We start from the raw sequence: 25,709 nt of genomic DNA, 5'->3' as shown, positions 1-25,709 counted from the left end.
TCCACTCACAATTAACAGTCTTTGTATTGAGTTTGTGCTTGAAATGTACTGTAATTCTGCAAACTGATAATCAATATTTCAATCAATCAATCAATCAGAGGCTGTCCGGAGACAAGTTTTTGTAACCAAGTCCTCCGGCTCCTCGGAATTTAATTAACTATTAAACTAGCACTATATAGTGCTGGTAAGACTAGATTGAAGTTAAAGCCCATAGGCCTACCTGTGAAAGAGAAGAACTATAGATAATAAATTACAGCCTATAGGCGATGCCTCGACAGACCTTTTCACCTTGATGAATAAGTAAAGTAATCCATGTCCACGTTCACACAATTCACACCATTGATTGATACGCTTTGTGTGTGCTCTCTCGGCCCAAGTAATCCCCTAACCTCATACTGTATCAGTTTTAACGGGCCACACATGCAGTGTTGAGTCAGTCGACAACGCATGTTGTCGCTGGTAGCTGTGATGAACAGCACAGAATGCAGCTACTGAGATCTGGTAGGTCAGTAGATGCGTCTACTGGAGCATTGAATGCTCTGATTAAAGGTGATTTTGTCCCTTGCAATGCATTGATGGTATTCGAAACGGGTGCCCTGACAGGTGCGGTGATGGACACCGGAACTTAAAATGAATCAGTCCAGAATGATGCACCAAAAGCCTTTTGTGTTTAACTTGAGCGACAAATGGATCATAGCTAGGTAGATGTAACAATGACGACACGTCTGTCACACCAGCGGCACCATTACCACTGACTTCAAGGTTAATCATTAAGGCGAGAGCTTTTCATACATCTGTCGTTGAAAGTGGGCACTGTGAGTGGTTTCCTCCTGTTGAGGAACAGTTTAAAAGCATTTATCTCTCTCTGGCTTTCCTGATAGCTTTGAAAAGTTCACATTTTATTTTCAAAGCAATTTTCAAAACGGGTTCACAATGTGCTCCTTCTACTACGCCTTCCCTCTCAGCTTTTCTACATCTCGGTAAAAGCAAAGGGCTGACCACTCTCCCTCTCCACCAACAACAGGGTTTTCCAAGTAACCTAAATAAATGAATGAGTTTCGGACTCTCCATGTTTATCTCTCACTGCAGTAATTCTGCATTAGTTGTGTCTGCTGGAACATAAGCAGGGTTTAAGCAGCGGGGGGAAAAGCTTGTATTTTCCCTCACTTGTGTATATATCTGTTTCAATGTCACTCGCCGATTAGCGTCCCACCGCACATTATACCGCCACACAACAGCTGGCCTGGCTTGTGGACCGCTATAGTACCGTCCCATTTCACTTAGGAGCTAAAAACATTATTGTGGCAGGGGGGGATTAATATTCCAAAGTAGCATGCTTATTCTTCCACATGAATGACTTTTGTGGCAATGTCACTTATTCACCAGTGGTGGAAAGTAACTACATTTATTCAAGTAGTGTATAGAGGTTTTTTGTTTTACTTTAGTGGATTATTTCTAGTTTTTTAATACTTTATACTTGATACTTCTACCCCACTATCTCAGAGGCAAATATTGTACTTTTTACTCCACTACAATTATTTGAAAACTTTAGTTACTAGCCAATACTTTTGTACTTTTTGATTACGGGACTTTTACTTGTAACAGAGTGTTTCTCCAATAATATAAATACCGGTAATACTTTTTTCCGTCAGTGCTGTCACTTAGAATTCACCAGGGTTGTTCAGTGCTTTTTTTATATCTAGTTTGTACCCCGCCCGGACGGCCAGCAGCACTTTCATAAATCATATTTCAAGCGGAGGTATTTCATGTGACGTCTTGTCAAAATCAGAATAATCGATTGTGAAAGTCCAATTCCAGGGGGGACGTCCGTCAATAACAAGACAAAGACTTGTGGAAGAAGGCCTTCTCCTTCTCTTGAATTCTAATGGACAGCAAATCGATTCCGTGGAAACGTTCTGACACCGCGGCCTAAACTGGCTTTGAAGTTTGAAATGTCTACTTTTCCTCAGCCACGCTTTCTCTGTACATATCAGACTGATGTCAACAGGGTTCGAGTTGTAAAAAGAGTACGGAGCACGAGTGGTACAGGTGAAAAATTAACATATACTGTATATTTTTTTATTAATAACATCCAGAGAGCAGTACTTGCTGTTCCGGAACTTGTGCTTGGAAAGCGCTGGTCCGGAATTCTCCTTTAACCACTTATGCCCTATATCTTTGCTGTCGGGTGGAAACCTTGTATGCTTGTAGATCTGCTATTTTCGATAATGTTGTGCGACACTTTTGTGTGATGAAGTAATTGCAGTCATTTACGAAAAAAAAACATAAAAATGTGAAACTTTCTACCTGACAGCAACGAGAGGTCTAGATAGATGTCACAAAGCTTTTCGATGGCGTTGCTGCACATGCATTGACTGTAAAATAAAGACAGGCACAGAACTGCTTGATCGGACCCTTCGTGAATCTATGCTACTGTAATGTAATACATCAAGTAGGAACGGATGGACTTGTCGGTCCAGAAGTAATGGCCATATCTGACAGGGATTGCAAGCGTTTGTTCAGCTGTTATTTAAGGGGGTCACACTGCTGGTGAGATGTGAAGTGTAAAGGCAGGAGTTTGGCTGGCCCCATGACCTTGCCGTGTCCATTGATTGTTTCCCCCAGTTGTTCTTCTAATTAAAGGTGCTGACACTGAGAGGGGGGGGGGGGGTTAACACGGATATCGACTGTGTGTAACCCCGCAGGGGGCTACGGAGGGCACCGTACACGCAGACTGACGGGAGCACACACACACACACACACACACACACACACACACACACACCCAGAGTGGGTGGGAAGAGTAGGTAAAATGCCTACCAGAATAGAACGATCCTGGTGTTGCCTTTTTTCCAGAACCTCCTGGCTGCTTTGCCCCAGTCTGGGTAGTTTGAAGCCTGCAGCATCATGTCTGTTACCTACAGAAGGTAAAAGAAAAAAAAAGTGTTTACATACAATACTGTAGGCCAGGGTGTAGGCTACAAGGGAATGCAGAGGGCCCAGTTGAACTCGGGTTCTCCATCTGTTTGTTTTGGAAATTAAACTCAAACCCAGGCTGATAAATGAATTATGATATGTGTAAGACTTACTGAGAAAACCAACTTTTGTTGATTTATTTTCTCCCTTTTTTCATGTTGGTTATTTTATGTTGGTTGCTTGTTATGTGGTCAATGGCTTCTACATTGCAGACTATTTTCCATTTCGTAATATTGTACAGTATACAGGTTGTACAGACAGTATAGCATAATACTGGCACAGGTTCTGCACACAAGATGGAAAAATAAGTCTAAAACATCTGATAACTCTGAGTCTGGCATCATCTTATCACTGTCTGGCAGAAATCTCAGTGTCATGTAAAAGACAGTGTCATTAGCGAAAATAGCCAATATTAGTAGACTTGTAGATTTGCAATTATTTGCTATTTAAAAAAATAATAATTGAAACTTAACTTTTGCCTATTGAAAATAGCCAAATAATAGCCACACTATAGGATAAAAGTGGCTAAGTCTGTCTGTGTGTAATGTTTTATATATCAATATTTAGCCAATGAAAATATAAGAGCTTGTGTCTAAAATACTACATTATAGATCCATTGGTTTTTTCCCCCCATTTCCTTAAAACAAATGGTTTTGGACATACAAGGTTTCTACCCGACAGAGACATTGTAACATACTGTATAGTATTACAAAGCATATACCTTTGTGCTTGACAGGCGTAATGAAATACCGGCCTGTGTTGTTGTTGTATAGTAAGCTACTCTGTCCGTCTGTCGACATGTTTCACACAGTAAGCCACTCTGTCCGTCTGTCCACATGTTTCACACAGTAAGCCACTCTGTCCGTCTGTCCCACATGTTTCATACAGTAAGCTACTCTGTCCGTCTGTCCACATGTCTCACACAGTAAGCTACTCTGTCCGTCTGTCTACATGTTTCATACAGTAAGCTACTCTGTCCGTCTGTCCACATGTTTCATACAGTAAGCTACTCTGTCCGTCTGTCCACATGTTTCATACAGTAAGCCACTCTGTCCGTCTGTCCACATGTTTCATACAGTAAGCTACTCTGTCCGTCTGTCCACATGTCTCATACAGTAAGCCACTCTGTCCGTCTGTCCACATGTTTCATACAGTAAGCTACTCTGTCCGTCTGTCCACATGTTTCATACAGTAAGCTACTCTGTCCGTCTGTCCACATGTTTCATACAGTAAGCCACTCTGTCCGTCTGTCCACATGTTTCATACAGTAAGCCACTCTGTCCGTCTGTCCACATGTTTCATACAGTAAGCCACTCTGTCCGTCTGTCCACATGTTTCATACAGTAAGCCACTCTGTCCGTCTGTCCACATGTTTCATACAGTAAGCCACTCTGTCCGTCTGTCCACATGTTTCATACAGTAAGCCACTCTGTCCGTCTGTCCACATGTTTCATACAGTAAGCTACTCTGTCCGTCTGTCCACATGTCTCACACAGTAAGCCACTCTGTCCGTCTGTCCACATGTTTCATACAGTAAGCCACTCTGTCCGTCTGTCCACATGTCTCACACAGTAAGCCACTCGGTCCGTCTGTCCCACATGTTTCAAGTGCAAAACGGCTCATCACGGCCTACATGCTTGTATTATTAATGTGCATGAAAGCATTTCACGTATCGTTGCCAGGGACGGGGCTGGGCCAACTGGCGCTCTGGGCAACCCCCCCCCCCCCTCTTGGCGCCCCCCAGTGGTTTGGCGCCCTGGGCAATTGCTCACTATGCCCAGCGCAAGAAAGGCAGTGGGGCATCACAATCAATTCTGGATAATGCCTTCATCTGGTCGAAGAGCTATACATGTGACGATGTCTCTCGATCATTAAACATTATAGAGAACATTATAGCCTTTGACGGGCAACAATGTGCTATCGGAGTTGAATTTAATATGCGGCTATGAACATCCATGGGAACATGCTTATGGATGTGGAGACAGACTGTATCTCGTATCGGGGAGGATTTGGATCTGCCAATCAGCGATTGATTTCTTCTTTTTTTCTGGCATCAGCAGCAACATCGTGAAAACAAGCTCTTCCTGTTCGCTCATCAGCCTATGACACATTTTAAATCTGCATGTGCTCCCTTTCTCTCTCTCTCTCTCCTTCTCTCTCTCTCTCTCTCCTTCTCTCTCTCTCCTGCAGAGACAGAGGTCATCGTCTTAAAGTGCCTTGTTGAATAGATTGTAGGCTATGTAACAACCTCCTCCCCACGCCCCCCTACCCACGCACGCACGCAAGAAAACTTCAATGTAATTAACGGAATCAGCACTTTGCCCTGCCCAGTGTCTAACTCTGTCGTCTGTCGCTCCGTCTGTCTCTCTCCATATCTCTCACGCCTTTTCTGTCCCTGTCTCTGTTTCACCTTGTCGCTCTACGCCTCGTCTCCCCCTTTCCCTTCACGCAATCCCGACTACATTTCCGCTATTGCCTTCTCCTCCTTCTCTCTCTCATTACTTTCTCTTTCCCTCTCGTCACTCTCCCCTCCCCTCCCCCTCCCTCCCTCCCTCCCTGCAGTGTGTGTGTACTGTAGAATACTAATGTGGGCAGTGAAGGAGCTTGTCAAGATGTCTCCGGCACCATGTGTGCTGCCTGGTGTCAGGGCCCTCTCCTCCTCTTCCTCTATGTGCATCCCCCCCCCCCCCCCCCCCTTAACCCCCTCTGGACGCAGCTCTCCTCCATTTATGTTGACAAATGAACCCAGTCCAGTCCAAAGGGAAGAGCTATAGTTTACCTCTCTACTCCGCCCCCTTCGCTGCATATGCTCGCTTCATCATCTGACCCCCACACTAGACTCAATACCTGCACGCTATCTGTGAACCCTCTGGAGAATTAGTGGGCAGGGCTGGAATCAGTTTGGAGTGCTATACTTGTATTATCCTGAATTTCTGGGCCTTGTTATTATGAGAGTGATGAGGTGTTATTGCCCATATTCAGACCGCAGCCATCTTGCCAGCAAGGTGCTACCTATAGGTGATACTTCCCATAGACAGCCCATTCATCCAAACAGAAAAGTCCTATCAAATTATATTAAACATTAACGTCAAAATCACCAACATTGCAGCTGTAGGGAAAGCTTGAATTATCCTCTTTCTATCTGTAAAGTTTTTGTTTAATAAAATTCCACCGTAGACATTTTATGAGCTACTTCTTGTCAAGAAATTCAGAGTTTGGAAGCGCTCGTTATCAGTGAAGCAACCTCCTGCTGCCTCCTGCACTATGTGCACATTCAAAACAGGTGGTACACATGGGCCGTTGAGTGATATTCAACGAGCACTTCCAAACTCCAACACTTAGAAAAACATCACATGCAAGGAATTTCTTGAAAGGGAGTATAGCTCATAAAATGTCTACGGTGGATTTTTATGAAACAAACACTTTGCCGATAGTAAGATGATAATTCAAGCTTTCTCTACAGCTGCAATGTTGGTGATTTTGACGTTGTTTAATATAATTAGAGAGTACTTTTCTGTTTGGATGAAGGGGCTGTCTATGGGAAGTATCACTTAGGTAGCACCTTGCATTAGCATTAGCTTATACAGTAGGTTCAAGGTTTGTTTACCGTTACATCTTGTGTATGGGTAAAGAGTATATATATTTTTTCATCCTGGTTCCATCTGTCTACGTCAGTGTCCTTGGCATTGTTTAATATACAGGTTGCTTCTGACCTCAGACAGACTGTGGGGACGTGGGGGGGCATATTTATGCGCTGCCGCCACTGATTGCACGGTATTGCACCCCTTATGTCTAACCTCACACCTGCTGGCTTTTATGCTATGCGTATACAGTGTAATATACATACTGTAGCTTAGATTTTTCTTTTGACTTGACTTGACCTTCTCATTGCTCTCCCTCTTTCTGCTCCCCCGCCCTTTCTTTCCTGGAAACTGTGCCTGATGGCACTTGCACAAAACCCTATGTGATGTGACAACAAAATTGGGCATGGCATCTCCACCCCCGGTATCTGTACAGTCGCATATAACTCGGCTTAATCACTCCCTAATCCGCTGGACATAGAGATGTGTTTAATGACTGCTTTATTAATAAGACCTGTATGACTGCAGCCTTGCGGGAACTGCAATATGGGAAGTCACTGTTGAAGTAAAAACCCATCTGCTTATTAGAACATCATGTTGTCTCGTCTGCATATTAATATTTCATATCCCATCTCTTTGTGCTTCATAAACTTCCGAATGCTTGTGAATAATCTTAAATCTTACAGTGTGAGTTGTAATTCAACTGAATAGCTAGCCACCACCTCACTAGGCAATTGTTCCCAAACGGGTCCTTGGGGAGGGGGGGTCCCTGGGGTCCCATCTACATTATTGATAGTTAAGAGCCAAATGGACGCTTACAGGTCTGTATCTCCAAGGGTGTACAAATGGAGCCAAATGATAATATCATGCAATGTCTTGTTCGAGGGTTCTCCCATATGGATGGTCACCAGACACTGTGGAGGGTGGTGCATGCATGGGGTCGGCTATATAACTGTAGGAGCCTCACCATCCAAGCGGTGACGAAGTCTCCCATCCACGTTCCCACTGCAGCAATTTTCATGAAACTCTCATTCCTGATGCCCATGTACTCTGTCACCATGTGGGGCCTGAGAAAGAGACACAAGAGAGATTGAGAGAGAGATGTGATGAGGGCAGTGAGCTGTGGTATACAGTAACTAAGTACATAAGTACTGTACTTAGTAAAACGTTAAGGTATTTTTTTTTTACTTTACTGGAGTATTTCCAATTTTCTGTACTTTTAATTTTGAATGGACTTTTGCATTGCAGTAATTATACTTTTACTTAAGTACAAAATCTGAGGGCAGTGAATGGCAGCGAGTTAGGCAGGTGGAAAGAGTTAGGCAGGTGGAAAGAGGTCAGTGCCGGGACGACAGAAAGCCATCATCACTGCTCAGTGTCATGATGCTAGCTGTCAGAGTTAATCAATGTGTGTGTGTGTGCGTGTGTGTGCAAACGCTGTGTGATGGCTCTACCTACCAAGTCGCCCTGAGGGTTGTAAACAATTTACATCACTGCCGCCGCGGCATTCGTTTGTACAGCAACAAACTCCCTCTCGTTTGGTTCTCATCTGTCTTCCTAATGTCTGGTAAATTATCCATTTATTTGGCAAATTTGCTCCCCGTGTCACAGTGATTTGTAATCGGCATTGCCAAAACAATGAGACTGTCTTCCCTGCAAACACGAGGGAGTTGGCGGAGCCTGGTTCTAGCATTCAGCAGCAGCAGCAGCACATAACGGCTATGCTAAGCGAAACATGGGCACCGGGCTAAAAGCATATGCCATTACAGAGATGCAAAACGATCGCGTTCGCTTGTAACGTTTGATAAAAAATGACATGCATTCTTCCGAGTCCCAGTTACGTCTGGATCTCCACGGAGAGGATGGAGATGAGAGGGTTTTCGTTCAGCATGCACACACACACACACACACACGCACGCACGCACACACGCGCGTGCGCACACGCACGCACGCAGACATACCAGTACATCTCTCCAGTCTCTCCAGGTATTAACACAGGGAGAGGAGGCAAAAGTGGGTCAGTTGCCTCCTCCACGGGACTGGATGGGAGCCTGGGAGAACAAAGGGGCCTGTTTGATCTCTTGGCAGCACAACGTCTTAGATGTTGAGTGGAGCAGGTGGGGCGCTCATCCACCCCATGTAGCCCCCCCCCCCCCCCCCCCCCCCCCCTCCATCCAGGTCACACTCTCATGAATATAATAGATGCGATGCTAAGCGTGCTGGCTGCACTCTCGAGGGTCACATTTGAAGTCAACGGCACCATTCGTCTTTGTTGTCCTCGGGTCGTTTTTCTACTAGCCAGAACGGTTTCCTGTTGGCATTACAGGGCTGGTGAAACATTCATGCCCATGTTGATGCCAATTTGGACTGTGTCTGCTTTTTCCTACAGTACATTCACCACTTTTAATGATGTTTCTCAATCAGTCTTGACTATTGTCTTTGTGCGTGTTTATTCTTTTATTATTTATTTTTTAATATATTTTTTTATCCCACGATTTTGTAACCCATTTTTCACCCCTGTGTCAATCATCTAATGTGATCCTGGGCTCTACACACCCTCAGCCAACCTGGGGAGAGCAACGGACTTAACTCATGCTTCCTTCATGCTTGAGTGTCCAAGTTGCTCCTTTACACCTGACAGGGGGGAGTTTCCCTGGTTGGACGTAGCGCGTGGAAGGAACACGTTATTCCAACCAGTTCCTTTCCCCTCCATCAGGCGCCCCGGCTGGCCAGGGGGAGGTAGTTTAGAGACCAGGATTACGGCATGTTTTTGTGAGGGTATCTACCCTAGGGGACACGGGGAGAACATGCAAACTCCACACAGAAAGGCCCTTTCGCCAACCCCGCCTTCGGGTATGGGCACTGATGACGCGGAGGAGGAAACACGCCGCCAGCACCCACAGCGCCCCGAGCGGGAAACTAACCCAGGACCTTCTAGCTGTGAGGCGACAGCACTACCAACTGTGCCACCGTGCCCCCTTTTTTCAATTTTATTTACCTTTATTTATTCCGGTAAGACCGTTGAGAGAAAGCTCTCTTTTTCAAGGACGTCCTAAGTACAACATAATCCCAACATACCCCACTCGTGACGTCATGTGGCAGCCAAGTCTATGGACTTTTTTAATGTTTGGTTCTACTTAAGTATAGTATTTCACAATGTACTTAAGTAAAAGTACAAAAGTATTGCCATTTTGGCATTTTTATACATTTTAGTATAAAAGTGCCAAAATATATAAGTAGAACTACCTCAAAACTGTACTTAAAGGACCACTTCACCACTTTTCAACCTATCTTCATATACTACTAGGTCCTCACTAATAATCATGATAAAATGGCCCAATTTTCTTCTACCCTGTCTGTGTCTCATAGGAGGACTGTGGGCAGTTAGGATTCCAAGCTAATAGAAACGGCAAGGCTTTCTAGTCCTGAAAGGTTGCAATGCGAAAATGGAAGCCATCGTTCTCATAATAATACAAATCTAAACATGTTTGTAAAATAAATATTGCTTAAAAAGAAATCTGCAACGATGATGTAACTGGTGGACGGGTTTCTGAACTGCCCACAGTCCTCCTATGAGACACAGACAGAGTAGAAAGACATCTGTGATTTTATCATGATTATTAAGTAGAAAGACATCGGTGATTTTATCATGATTATTAAGTGAGGACCTAGTATATGAAGATAGGTTGAAAAGTGCTGAAGTGGTCCTGTAAATGTACTTAGTTATTTTACACCACTGCTGGTATCACAAACCAGATTGTCCAGAGGGAAGGAAGTAAGTAAGTAAGTACATTGTATTCATATAGCACTTCTCACTCTGTGGCTACCAAGCCACAGAGCCTTCGTAAAGAAGACGCTACAGAACACGTAAAGGATAAAACCATTATGGTTGGTTAACTTATCCCTGCTGTATGTTCATCTTTAATTCATGCTAATGGATCCTCATGTTTTTTGCATCTGCTTATTAGTTCACAACAGAGGAAATCTAGAACACTCATGATGAGTTAATGGCAATTTAACCGCACAACATGCCAACAGTTTTCCAGTGTCTGTACTATCAGGCTTTCAAATCAATTTCAGGATTATTTAAAACTTTTGCCTCGACTACGATTAATGAACATATGTTTGCCTCGATTCCAATTCATGAACGTACTATACAGTAAACCTATATGACAATGGCAGATCTACAAGCCTACAACGCATTGCAGGGTCACATTGTCAGCTTGTAGATCAGCTATCTTCACTGTTTTTGTACACTACCATTGTACAACAAAGTAGAATACAGGGTTAGATGGTTAATCAGACTAATTGATTTAGTCGATTCTAAAAAAAATCTATTCGAATCTTTACATGTCAATTCCATGATAAGAAAACAATAAATACTCTATAATTAACTTCTCTAAACTTAACTTGCTTCTCGATTATTCTGTCGTTTATTGGTTCTAAATATCGCTTTCGATATATTTTCGGTTAATTGCCCAGCAGACCTGTGTCCAGGAATTGTGTAAAGCGAGAACATTATAAATCATACATCATCAAAGCAGTGTTCATTAAATATCTTCTGACAGGCCTTCATTAACAAAAGCGTAAGAGGTAGTGCAGGTGACTTATTGCCTGGACTCTGCGCCCAGCAAATAAAAATGGCCTTGATTTGAATGGCGATTTATACGTGCATTAAGTCAGTTAGACGTTCAGTGAAGTTGGCGCGGCTCCAGTTACCAAGGAGATCCCGCAGGGAGTCGTTTACCCGCAGCAACAAAAAAACCAACTCAAATCGATACTTGTGGAGAAAAATGCTGTCTGGCACGACACGCTCGCCTTTAAATCGTCGCTGTCGCCGGGGCAGAAACCTTGTTGAAGTATAGGGCATTGGAGATACAAGGTTTCTGTCCGAACAGCTATGAAATGCAACAATCAACCCAGCCATCTATTTCAACCTCTACCTCCAGACATGTCTAATTGGGCAAATGTTATCCCTTGTTATAACAGGGGATAGAGGTTTGTGTGAGGTTGAGGTTTTCTTTTGCCTTATTCTCTGCGGAGCAACTATGATGAGTTTGGGGACTCTTTGCTCTGCATGATCAGAGGCAGTACTATGACTTATTCATGCTGTCTTGAAATTTTAATGGCCTTTGGAGCTGGATGACCTAATGAGAGAATCCAGAAGCGGTGCAACGCCGGTACAGTATAGCACCATGAATAATCGGACCCAAAATGGCTCCTGTGGCTCGAGTGCTGCTGAGCCTTCTGCCGTGGCCGCCTCGGCACGGATGCCAGCAGCGCCAGCCGCGCCAGCTCGGACAACCCTCCGTGGAGATAGTGTTATCACTGTCTGCACGCTCGGACGGTCATAGAAATGTCAAGCCGCTCTCTTTCAATGACCTTCAAAGTCTTGTTCTGTCAAATTCACAATATATATATATATATATATATATATATATATATATATATATATATATATACCGGTGTGTGTGTATATATATGTATAATTCTTATTTTCCTTATTTTTTTAAGCCTGGACACATTGGGTTGCTGTTAACTGGCTAATGTTCTATGAGGTTTTGATCAGGCAAGGCAAGTGAAAATCATTCATGTGTAGACAACTGAATTAAACAGGAAAAATCTTAACTAAACACAATGCAGACGTGCTATTGATTCTGTTGTCGTTGTTTGTATGCAATAGATTGATTCCCAGCCACATGTGTGGGCTGGGAGACAAAGTGGTCTGATGGGTGGGCCGCCAAATGCTTTCAGTATTTTCAAGTGGGCCTCATGCTCCAGAAACCCACTGCAATAGACGTTTACATCAATCAGTGCGACCGTCAGACTGTACTTGACCTTTCTATTCAATAACTCACACTGCATGAGATTGCCAATTAATCCTTTTTGCAATGTCACACATTGCTGATGAATCGAGCACTTTCACCATTCCCAGTCATCCATTTTTTTTTAATTACTTTTATTTTATTTGATCAAAGTAACAACTTTGATGCGGTTTCAGGGCACGTTCTGTTCATTAGGATTCTAAAACAGTGTGCTGAGAGAGATTTATCTTTGCCTGGTAGTCATCAACTATACCTCCAAGCCACAGTTAGAGCCGGGCCATTTTCATTGATTGAATTCTTTATTGGACAGAAATTTAAACAGCACAGAGGTGCAATACAGTATGACATTAAGGCAAAAAAAAGTCCCGCGGACTTGTTTCCATTGTGGTCGTATGTATTCTGATATACTGATATTAGTTTGTTATCATGATATGAGACTAGATATCATGTGGGATGTTGGTTATCGAATTTTTGTGATGTATTGCAGCAAAAGTAAAAATTGCATCAAAAGTAGCAGATCTACAAGCTCGTTTTGAATTTGAATCCTGAAAAGTATCAGTATTGGACATAATGAGGTTTCCACCCGATAGAGTCGATATTCATTGTCAATAGCAGCTGTAGCCAGGTGCAATGTTTTCAGTAAAACCATGTTGTTGGAATGGAAATGTACAGTATACAGTAATCCCTTTATTTTATTTTTTGTGTGTGTGCATGCATACAGTAACCTTATCGTTGTCTGGGTTCTATGTTAGAAGTAAAGAAAAGGCAGTAAGATCTTTTAAACTGTATACTTCAATATTAAGTTCCCAAGTCATATCATCATCACAATTCAACAATGTTTTCTCATATCGCATTGTTTTCCTAATATCATGCAGCCCTGCTGTGATTTTCTTCTGAAACCATTCCCCGAAAGCAAATATTTGATTCTGCCAATATTGTCCCCCATCCCTAGCACCAGTCCCTCACCTACTGTATTCATCTCTTGACTGTCCACTCCACACCGATGTATTCGCTTTCACACTCTTGCTTTTATCATTTGTTTGCCCTGTTAAGACAGCTAGTGATTTAGTGGCGGCAGGGCCAGCGGGATGACCTCGCCTGCCCTTTAAAGGCCGGTTTCATTATATTTGGGGTCCTTGGCCGCCTCGTCCACATTGAGATGCATTGGCTGTCTCCCCTCCGGCCGCTACACAGCCTAACAACGTATTTACAGTATGTGGCGCTGAGCAGCGGTCGTTACCACGGGGCATAAAGCTGTCACCATGAGCCCGCTACGCTATCACTACACCATCTCCCCAGGCAACTAAAAAACTCCATCTCAATTCTTTGGCCCCACACGTTCAGTAGATTGGAAGAAGTAGATTGTTTACTTAAGTAAAAGTATAGCAATACCACAGTGGAGAAATACTTTGTTACGTCCTGTATTCGGAATGTTACTTGAGTAAAAGTCACAAACATACTAAAAGTACCAAAAGTAATGGTTACAAGTTGTTATTAATTGGCAAGGGCAGGGGCCCTGTCCAGAGCCTGGGCAGAGGCTTTTGTGCTGGTTCTGGACAACCGGAGATCCGACGGACCGGGCACTGCACTCCCTGTGGTGCTGTGGAACGTCCGCGTCGAATTTGAAGTCGGTGGGGCGAACGGTTTTCGAGTTACGTGGATTACAGATGTACACACGTACGTACACAGAGATTTGGTGAATTTGTAGATAGATTATCTAAGTGTAACATAAGGCTGTTTTCAAATAATTGTAGTTGAGTAACAAGTTGCCTCAGTTTCCCTCTGAGGTGTAGTGGAGTAGAAGAACTACCAAAAAAATGTAAATAGTCAAGTAAATTAAAAGTAACTAGTACAGTACTTGAATAAATCGTTGCTGTCGGGCAAAAAAGTCTAACTTTTGGGTGAATTAAACCCTATACTTGATCAGTGTCGCCATTCGCCATTCACTGTATTGAACTGACTGAGTTTGTTGGTCCTTATCAGTTCCCTGGCTCATGAGTGGGACAGACTTTAGCAGTCAGACACTGTATACTGTATCAGCCTTCCCCCACCACCACCATTAGTTTTCCATTATAACAATGGGCTTCAACAATGTAGTGTCCTTCTCCAAACACTACATAAATCTGCCTGTCCATTTTCATTGTCACGCATAAACAGCTACAGCACACACACACACACACACACACACACACACACACACACACACACACACACACACACACACACACACACTACAAGCTCCCTGAAATATTAAAATGGTTGGAATGCTGATTAAAAAGTTTTTGTATTCTTGAAGACCAAATTTGTTCCGCACTGGGTGGCATTTATAAATGCCCAAAATAGTTATACTAATCAGCTTTGTAATGGAAAATTGGTTGCAGAACAACAGCAATCAAAATGTATCCAAGCCCGCATGCACAACGACGCTATGCTTCTCAAACACTGAACACATTATTTGCCTGATGGGAAACATAATGAAAAGATCTGGTGATAATGAACAGACAATTAACTCACTCACTCACTCACTCACACTCACACACACATGTGTTTGTATTACTATACTATACCGATTTAATTAATGTCTTTTTTTTGCCCATTCCAAAAACCAGGAAAAAGTTAATATAGCAGAAATAATATCACAGGGACTCATGCTGTGGCGTATTGTGAGCTTGTAGACCCTCTATTTTTGGTGGGCGACACCAGCGTGCAACTATAAATCAGGCATAATAACTCTTAACCCCTAAATGGTGCATTTATATAGTGCTTTTATCCAAAGAGCTTTACATAGATAGAGAAATTAGGGGTTCAGACTTCAGAGTCTTGCTCAAGGACACTTCGACACTAACTCTGGGGGTAACCTGGGATCGAGCTAGGAACCTCACGTTTCCCCATCCGACCGCTCTACCGGCCACTCCCCTGAGCCATTGCCGCCCCGTGGCTCCTAATCCTGACATCTAAATGTCAAATGAATGAATGAATGGAAACCTTTATTCCGAACATGTTAAAATTAGACAAGAAAAGTCAAATAATTAAAATAAGTGCAATATAGGACAAATAAAATAATATTCACAAAACAAAAAAACGAAAACTAAAACAAGCCTCACTGGCCGCAAGTATTATAATTATTCTATTCTTTACATGTTTGAAAAGGAGTAGGGAGAAGTAAAAAATCCCTTTATTACTGTACATTCAGTGTCATCGCTTGACGTCAATCCAACCAACATGGTATAAACTTAAATAAAGTCATTCACTTAAGAGAAATTAAGCAGATAATTAAATGTAATAGTGTCTATTTATACATATTTATATGCTCTATAATGTATTCTGTTCTATATATCATAATTATCATCAATAGATCAGCGCTATATATTTCATATAATACATACATTTGGCATATTATAAATAGTCCTGCATACATCATACAAACAAGTACAGTTATCGAATAAAATCATAACACTAATCCCAATTTGAATCTTTTCCTTTTTTTGTACAATAAAACAATATGTTTTTAACAATAACAGAACCTTTCTCTTGTGATTTGACAAATTCAAGTACAAACACACACACACGAGTGCACGCACACCAGGGGGGCAGTCAGACAGATATTTTGTGAAGCCACAAGGAAATCGGGATTTCCTGAAAGTTCATATAATGGCCCGTTGTGGCGCTGTCATTGGGCCCAAAAAAAACCCATAGCCCCATAGAAGTCCATGTATTTGGGCCCAACTTCACCTAGACTGTATTACCTTAATAAACATGGTCATGAATACTTTTTGCTTCCAGTCACTAGTTTAAAGTCTCATTTCTAATGTCATAATATTCTTTTTGGAAAATTATGGTCCCATTTATATATCTTTTTACCATAAAGTCGCGCATGTTCTGAGGGGCGTGGCTACCGTTACAGTCTATGATCGGGATTCCCCACCCACTCGAGTCAAAATAAAAACCAACTAAGAAGAAGGGGGGAAGTCCCGCCTCGTTGTCTGGGCCAGCCAATGGGCCAGCTGGGCCCAAACGGATCTAGAAAGATGTCGACTTACAATTCAAGGACTGACGGGCTTCATTTTACGTTCATGTTAGACCCGGGGAACGCTTTGTCCATATTTCTTACAGTCTATGACGCACACGTTTACAATTATGCTCTGCATGAAGCTGACCTGAGGTCACACACACACACACACACACACACACACACACACACACACACACACTTCACACACAAAGTGATCTGAGAGAAAATGGCTAACCTGACAGCAAACTTGCAAACAACTTGTCATGATAATATAATATTATTACATTTATATTACTGTATATATTATTATTATATTTTTATTGTGACTTAAATTATAAGTCACGACAATGCTTTATCATCTCATTCCGCATACATTTTGGAGGTGATTGATTAGCCATAATGGCTGACCGGAGTCCCTCAGGGCTCTACTAGTGTATTTTCTCCGTTATTGTGGGGAAAGTGGTTGCTGAAAATAGCGGATGGGTTATTTTCGGCACATGGAGGATGTCACTCACGAGGGAGTGAGGAGTTTACAACCCTGGGGGAAGCCTGGGGGTAGCCAGCCGGGGAACGGTTTTGGACAAGTCCAGTTTTAATGTTCGTGGAAGCCATGCTATTACGGTCACGGACCTTCATAATGAATGGGGGTAAGGAATGAATGTTTACGTATATGAGACACAGATACATACAGTATACCAGGGGTCCTCAACTAGAAATGATGAAGGTCCACAAATTTTTTTTTGAATAAGACCGAGGTCCGGTCCCATGCGCGGCGTCCATCGGAGAGCGGGGCTCTATGCCAGTTTAGTATGGTCAAGCCAAGCTTATACAAATCAGATCGCCTTCCACCCAACCAATAATGTGGGTGCAGAGTGCAGGCCCGGAGTGGAACTCCAAATCAGGCCGGGAGTTATACGCCCTGGCAGGCCACACTGCGCGCGCGCACAGCGCGCGCCAGAATTTTGGGGGCCCTTGGGGGACATTTTGGGGGCCTTTGCAGCAATTTCACATGAGAAATGTACCATCTGATGTTATTTATATTATTAACTTAAACTCCGCAAAGATGTGGTCCGCGGTCCGGTCGCGGACCGCGGTCCGCCAGTTGGGTACCCCTGCAGTATACTGTAGATGGCCGTATGTGGGTGAGCGAGGCAGGAACATGGGAGACAGAGAGAGTGACTCAAGCTAGCTAGTCGTACGATATAGCAGATCGACTAATATGGAAGTATAATTCCGGGGCGCTCGGGTAGACTTTTTAGTTTCTGTCGGGTGGAAACCTCATGTCCCAAACTGTTACCTTTCAGGATTCAAATTCAAAAATAGCTAAAGTAGCAGATCAAAGTGCATCGCTTCGAGCTTGTGTGGATCTGCTACTTTTGATGCTTTTGTGTGATGATGTAGTAGGGCATTCATTTACAAAAATAAATAAATAAAATATGGAGATAAGAGGTTTCTGCTCAAAACCAATGAGCAATGATTTGTTATTGTGACCGAAGGTCACAGTTAACTATGAAACCTTGCGTTTTTGTCACGTCATGTCACACTCAATTTTGTCACTCAATTTGTCACGTCACGTCATATATTGTGCCCAGGTCTCGTAACATCACTATGACATCATCAGGGATGATAGTAAATCAGGGATCATATCATAGTAAATGCGACCTGCTGTCGCAATTAATTGAGCCCATATATGGAGATCCCTGATGTCATCAATATTAGTATATGGATATATGTCAGAACGTGTTCAGACATTCCATATGTTGATCCTTCCCCATCCATTCTTCCTCTTCGATGTCTCCCTTGTGACTGATACTGTCTGTCCATTTAAACCAGAGGTTCCCAAACACCGGTACGCGGACCAGTGCCGGTCAGCGGGACATGTGCCACTGGTATGCGAGGAGGGAATCCCCCAGTTGTCCCGTTGTATAAAAAAAACATTTGAAAACGAGAGGACAAACACCAAACCTGAGTACTATAGTGGCAGCGGATTTGCCGTTGCACGTAGAGCACGAGTCTGCGCGACCCTTAATCACCCATTAGAATGCAAATGCATGCCTTTCAGGCAGTCTTTGTATCCTCCTCGTCACTTTGAAAACGCTTCTGATTGTGCGGGGGGGGGGGGGGGGGGGGGGGGGGGCAGTGCGACGACACATCTTCACAAGGACTTTCCAAACAGCAGTCAGTGACTGATTTATACAAACGGCTTCGAGTGTGTGTTACCTCAGTGTTGTGTAGCATAACAGTGACATCACTGTCTGATCCTCTATCTTTACCGTTCATGTGTGGTAGCAGCAACAACAACAACAGCTGCAGCCTTATCACGGTCGCTCACGCTAATGAAACAAAACACTACATGTGGTGACGGTACAGGATTATTATTTCATGTCAAAACTCAAATTCAAGTATCAGAAGATTATATTACCCATGCAAAGTAACGTGTGCGTCACTCTGAATGTTTAACTAAAGTTTTCCACATAGGCCTATGTCCAAAGTAATTTCTGAAAAAGACACAAACCTAACCTTAAAATAAATAATCATAATTTGTTGATATAACGCCATTTAGGTCAATGATATAACATATAAATATGTGATATAATAATATAGCAGTGGGTAGCCTATTTAAGGGCCAGTCAACTGTCTTCCGTGAGAACGTTAGTTAAGGCCCTTAACTAAATTAAGGCTCTATTTGGGCCCTCATCAAACCCTGTACACTCAAGACACTGCCCCTGTTGCCACCCTTAGATCTCCATATATGGAGCTGACCTGTTCTGACATTCCATATGTTGATCTGACTTCATCAAACCCTGTACACTCAAGACCGTGAAGACACGCTCCATATATGGCTCCATATGTGCACGCGGCCTCAACCTTTATAGGGCGAGGTCGCTCCTCGCCCTCAGGCGTCTTAGTGGTAGTGTACTTGTACGTGTAGGACCAACAGTACTTCAGAACAGGAGTAATGCCAACATGGCACCCTTCTCACAACAATATGAGATGTCTCCATTTATCACTATTCAAATGACACTGATTTTAGACAAAAAAAAACAAAAAACATTATTCATGGTGCTCATTCTGAGCACCATGAAATCACAGCGTTTTACGGCGGATCGCAGAACCCTCTGGTCATGGCTAGATAGGCCCAGCTAAGAGGCAGCAGGGAATCCCATCACCAGCTGCGCACAACAGAGGGGAACCTAAATACCACAACATACTATTTACTGTGCCTTTTTAAATCCACTAGCATTACAACAGCTCAGTGCCAAAGAGACAAGCAGACGGCTGAAAGGACCAGCCATGCCTTTTGCTCTACAGGGGGATTGTGGTAAAGGAGAGACAATGCTCTTATGTATGGAGCTGTAATCCAGATCAGTGTAGCGTGTGATTTCATACATAAAACGGCCACACTGTTCCTTCCCTGGTTCCCACCCTGGCCTTTACTCCCTCATCATCGTACCCCACTCTCCCTTTGGCTCTTTCTCAATTTACGACTTACAATTTAGGCCTTTAGCAGACGCTCTTAATCCACCGCGACTTTCAGTAAGCAAGGTAAACCCGAGGTAATTCATGAAATGCATAGAAATAGTAATCATCAGTCAGCCTGTCTCTCCAGTTCAACCTCTCTTCATTCTTATTCGCTACAAGCTATCTCGCTCATGCCCTCACATACCCACTGTGAAACTCAGGCGGTTTATTTAAGCTGTCACTATTCACTCTTCATTCAACGTGTTAGCTGTCACAGATGTTGTGCAGCCGCCAGCGTTCAAAATCCCTCCACCTCCCTGGCCTCCTCCCTGTGGCATGTTGATGGATGATTCTGCGATTGTACTGTGGTTCTATGGATTGTACTATGATATGTGGTATCTTAACTCTTTGCAATTGAAGGGTCTATTTTATGTTCATGTCTAATAACTATCTTATGCTCTGCTCCAGGGGGTTTGTGATCTCAGATTCGATATTGCATGAGCAGAGCCACACCGCCAAACTGAATGCAATATCATTGCAACATATGGTAAATGGTTAATCTCGAGCTGAAGTGTCTAAAGGAATTGGCAAAAAGCCTAGATTTATATGATATCACAAATCAATTAAAAAAAGACACAACCTATTTTTCTTTAAGACCTTGAAAGGCGTGTTTTCATTGTGATACTATAGCATTGCTATCAAAATATTAAAGTAGGCCTATATATATCTATGTTAGTTTTGTTGATCCTGGCCAGAAACAAAAAATAAACATGCTTTGAAAATGCACACGGCCGACCGACCGACCGGTCAGAGCAGGGGTGGGCTGCAAACGCTTCCCATATACTGTAGATTTGATGGTGGGTTAGGGTTAGTCCAGAAAAGCTGCTCTATCCCACTCATCTTCTCCAGCATCCATATGCTTCCTTCCCCTCCTCCTCCTCCTCCCGTAAAAGATGAAAGGACAAAAGAGGCATCCTTCATCCTCCCTGCAACGCGAGACTGGCCCCTATCCCAGCACAGCTCCCTATCCCAGCACAGCTCCCTATCCCAGCACAGCTTCCTATCCCAGCACAGCTTCCTATCCCAGCACAGCTCCCTATCCCAACACAGCTCCGCTAGGTGCTTCCCTGAATGACAACACCCCCCTCCAACATACACACAGTGGTGGGAAAAGTACTCCCATTTTTTCAATACTGTAGACAGATATTGTTACAAGTAAAGGTCTGGAATTGAACATTTACTTAAGTAAATGTATAAAAGTATTGGTATCAAAAGGACATTACTGTATGTAGAATGTCCTACTTTGAAAATCTACAGATCCACAAGCTCAGATCTATAAGCTCACAAGCTCACAATGCAAGCTTGTAGAAGCTTGTAAATCTATGATCTAACTAGTAAAGTTTTCAAATAAATAAAGTAAAGAGTAAAAGTACTGAAAATTGGAGAAATACTCCAAGTAAAAGTACCTCAAAATTGTAGACCTTGAGATAACTTGAGTAAATTGACTTGGTTACTTTACACCACTGCATACACTACATACATTTACTGTACTACCTCTCTCCTAAACTAGGCATGATTAATGTGTGTGCCACGCATTGGGCCGTCTTAATTAAATAACACCATCTTAATTAGGGGCTGATTTCTGCCGGTTAATGGCAACCGTGATACGTCGGGGATGGGATTTGCGGTGTGACAGAATGTCGGCGTGACCGCACCGTCAAACTCCACGGGCGGGCGGTCACACTCCTCCGGGTTCACGCAAACAGTCGTCCTTAATCTGACAGTTGCATTAAAATGCAAATAGGCCCAGATGTGCGAGGGACTGTGGTAACAAGTGTGGATTACCTCCCCCAGGGAGCCACAATGGAGGGACCTACTCCCCTAGATAGACGATAAGCCCAGGTTGGAAGCTGGCTGATATAGCTGTTGACCCGGGGGCGGTTTGTTTCAATATTGGCTCATGGTGTCACTGTCTCAGATACGGTTATATCGACTCTGTTGTCGGGCGGAAACCTTATATGTCCAAAACACGTCATCTTTCAGGAAATGTCAAAAATAACCTGTGCTCCAATGGACGCAATGTAGCTATGTCACAAGCTCTTGTTAAAATGTTTAATTGGTTTTACAGTGTAAAATCCACACACGCACACACTTAACCACTTACATGTTAAATATTATTTTCTTTCAAAAATAGCAGAAATAGCAGATCTTGTAGAGATCTTTGCTACTACTGTTTCTTACGAATTTAAGATTTTTTTAAATTAACAACCTAAAAAGAAATAGGGAGATACAAGGTTTCTGTCCGACAGCGATGGATGTACAGTATAGTCCTGGCAATCTCTCAGAGGCGAGAGATAACACAGGAATCAATTGCTCTATGACTAATCGTGAAAACAATAATCTAGAAATGGAACATGATGTTACCCCGCCCCTCGTTGATGGTTTTACAGGGCCGTTGCTGTCGTGACTGGATAAGGAATGGCTTAGTTTATCTGACTTGTGCGGTTGTACCGCTATAGCTCTAATTAAATCACGCTCAGCGCGGTCTGAAAGGTCAGACTGGAATGGAAGCATACCAATGAGGGCAGCAGGAGCATACGGCGGCAGGTCAGAGGGACAGCGGGGAGACAGACGGACGCCCTCCTCCTCTCTAGACGCACGCACGCACGCACGCACACACACGCACACAGCTACAGTAGCGCCACTGAAACACATGCACACATGTTGACAAAACAAAGCAATGGGAGCAATGTGTAACAAAATTCACGGGAGGATTCACAGGTCAGCCAACCACGGTTATTATAATGTAGTATTATACTGTGGTTATACTGTACCTAAAAATAGATATTGAAACTATCACTATCTAACTGAAACTGTATTGTTGTGTGTTTACAAAACTAACCGAAACAAAAATTACCTTCATTTCTGGTTTTGCCAACATCTTACATAAACCTAGTATTTTGGTTGCATATGCCAGCACAGAATCTGGCACAGCTAAAAACATTGTCTGTGCCAGGTTCTGAATGTGAATCACACTCTCTCCGACAAAACAAATGCCACAACTATTAATAGTAAACTTACCAAACTAAACTAAAACCAAGCTTTTTTTAAATGAACTAATAGCAAACCTGCTTTAAAAAAAATGAATAAAAACTATAACTATAACTATAACTATAACAAAAAGTAAAAACAAAAGAAAATAAATATAGACTACTAGGCTGAGCTAAAATAACCTTGCAGCCAAACGGAAACCTCTCTCCTGTAAGTGTTCCATCTCAACTGGAAGTCTCTCTCAGGGGCACCATGCTGTTGCCATTATATGCCTTTTAAAAGCCTTGGCCATAATAACACCTCTCTCACTGGACCATCCTTTCAATCCAGATGGGGTGGGCATTCATTCTCACCCAGGGGTTAGAAATGGCAACAAAGGGAAATTTTAGGCTACTTCCCTGCTTGTGTTGTGTGGAACTACTGTACAACTGATTCACAGTGGGGGGGGGGGGGGGGGTATAGCGGGTGGTGGGGAGCGTACAGAAAGGGTGTGGACACGGATCAAAGGACTCTCACAGCATCGTCGGTGCTGAAGCACTTCCATTCTCCATCCATAATATAAAGCCTGATTTATCCCTATAGTTGTCTGCCGGTGTCGCCGCGCCAAAAGTACTACCTGATCTACAAGCTTTCAATGTGTCACGATGCGACACGTCGTGAGCTTCAGTGATGTTACTGTAAATAGGTTTTCAATGTAATGGGTCCCGGGACCCAGGGGTGGTCTTTTAGATGGATCCCAGTCCTACTGTACTTCAACGACGTTAGAGTACAGTACTGAGTACAGTATTGCATGGCCAGGACCCCCGGGGAGGGTGACATGATTGCGTCCTTTCTCAATTTAGTGAGTCTAAGGATACAGGCTATTTGCATCACTGAGCTTGTAGATCAGTTATTTTTGTTGTGTGACACATCCCCCCCCCCCCCCCCCCCCCCCTCCCTCTCTTCCTTCCCTCCTGTCACTGCTTCATTTGAGCTGTGCTGTCCCAGCCCGGAGCCATCCTCCCGAAGCCTAATTTATGAAAACAGCAGGCCTGCGAGCTCATTGCTGTTTACGGCACGCGGCACCGTCATGCAGACGGAGCACACATTATTTAGACTTGAGGCTTGGGGAGGGAGGGGGGTGTCTGTCCCAGCAGAGTGTGAACACTGCTCTTACACATCGGGTCTTTGACAGAGACGTAAACACTAATGGTTTTTGGCAGGACCCGGGTCCCGCAGCGCCCATGCATGCAACAGCATACAGCATACACAGAGCCAGGGAGAGAGGGGATGGATGGATGGACGGATGGACGGACGGATGGATGGATGGATGGACGGATGGATGGATGGATGGGGGGGATTGGACATCTGCAAAGATTGAACATCTGCAAAGATCAAGCAGGCTGGTTATAGAGGCTATAGAGGGCAGGCCCACTCGCTTTACAACAGCGCCATCTGTCTGTGAGTGGAGAGCTTTACAGCAGGCGATGACTGAACACAACATGAATGGTTCGAGGCGATTGTCATTTTCTTGAATTATGCCTGTTGGATTTGTTTTCAGTTTGTTATGAATGGTGCACCTGGAGAACTACAGATGGCTTAATCGGAGAATGCCAATGTATATGACTTTAATTGTAAGTTCTGATTAATCAGTTTAATTCATAGATGCTTGCAGCCTTGCACATACATGTAATTGGTTGCATATTATGTTTTATAGTGATTGACAGTCTCCGCAGTTGACAAAAAGTGCAGTGGCAACCTGAAAACGTGCACGCACGCACGCACGCACGCACACACACACACACACACACACACACACACACACACACACACACACACACACACACACACACACACACACACACACACACACCCCTATATGTATAGACAGCTAAATTAAATCCTCTCTTTAGTGAACACACTAAGTGGGAAGCAAAACGTGGAAGCTGTCCTGAGTCTGCAACATTCACGGTGCGGTGGGGACCTCTGCCCCTCTGCTCAGCCATGCAAGCCCCTTCCCTCGGCCAAGTGAAAAGAGCTGACATGATGGATGCCGATGTCACGGCGCGGGCCAAAGTGACGGATGGGCCGATTATACAAACTCATCCCTCTAGTCGTGGAAAAACACAACACCTCTCCTTTTGAGCTAATAGCCTTCATCTGCCTCTGCCTTATGGACGCTAAGCCGTTACGATGGGGGAAAGGGGAAAAAAACAGCTTCAGACGGGACAAATCCCATTACTAGGCGCGGTTTCACCCCTGACAGCTTGCATTTCAACAGACACCTGTCACGTTGATGCTTTACAACCCAAACAAACCTCACGGTAAATCAGCCCCCATGTGACCTCCAGGCTGGCTGGCTTCAAGGGCATCCCCCCCCCCCCCCCCCTCACTTCCCCCAGACAGACACATTGCAAATGCACAAACGGATTCCTGTCAGCTTCTTGATATGTGCATGTGCTCCGCTTTATGTGGCAGTTTCTCAGTACGTTAGAGGACAAAGGGGGGGGGGGGGGCAGGATATGTTTTCCTTTGAAACCAAAGCTGTCAAAATAACGTCAATGTTCTAGGCAAGAGGAGGCAGATGTGTGTTGAAGTTGAGGTGATCTTTCAGGTTAACCACCCTCCCCTTGAAGGAGGAAGGCCTCTGTGTAATTTATAGGCTGGGGTTCATTAATCAGCCTGGTATTGAGCCTCCACTCAGGCAAGATGTTTGGATCAATTACGGAAAGCCAACAGGAGGGAGTGTGTGCCACCGAGGTCTCTAACCAATGGCAGCAGAGAACTATGGGGTGCAACAGTTATTCCAACTGACCAATTTAA

The 25,709-nt window shown here is 43.6% G+C and overlaps 1 protein-coding gene across 1 annotated transcript in view; it reads right to left on the bottom strand.

Annotated features, from left to right (window-relative positions):
- The window catches only part of tmem117 (transmembrane protein 117), a 95,180-nt gene that overhangs the window by 22,916 nt on the left and 46,555 nt on the right, over positions 1–25,709 (bottom strand). The window contains exons 4-5 of the mRNA XM_083763855.1: positions 7,525–7,624; positions 2,821–2,918 (exon numbers count right to left, since the gene is read on the bottom strand). Of these exons, the coding sequence (XP_083619981.1) occupies positions 2,821–2,918; positions 7,525–7,624 (198 nt within the window). The remainder of the gene's footprint in view (positions 1–2,820; positions 2,919–7,524; positions 7,625–25,709) is intronic.

Source organism: Protomyctophum parallelum (assembly GCF_964188405.1).
Source record: "Protomyctophum parallelum genome assembly, chromosome: 4".
In the NCBI taxonomy this organism is placed as follows: domain Eukaryota; kingdom Metazoa; phylum Chordata; class Actinopteri; order Myctophiformes; family Myctophidae; genus Protomyctophum; species Protomyctophum parallelum.
Note: the sequence above shows the minus strand (reverse complement) of the source record. Positions and strands in the feature narration are given on the sequence as shown.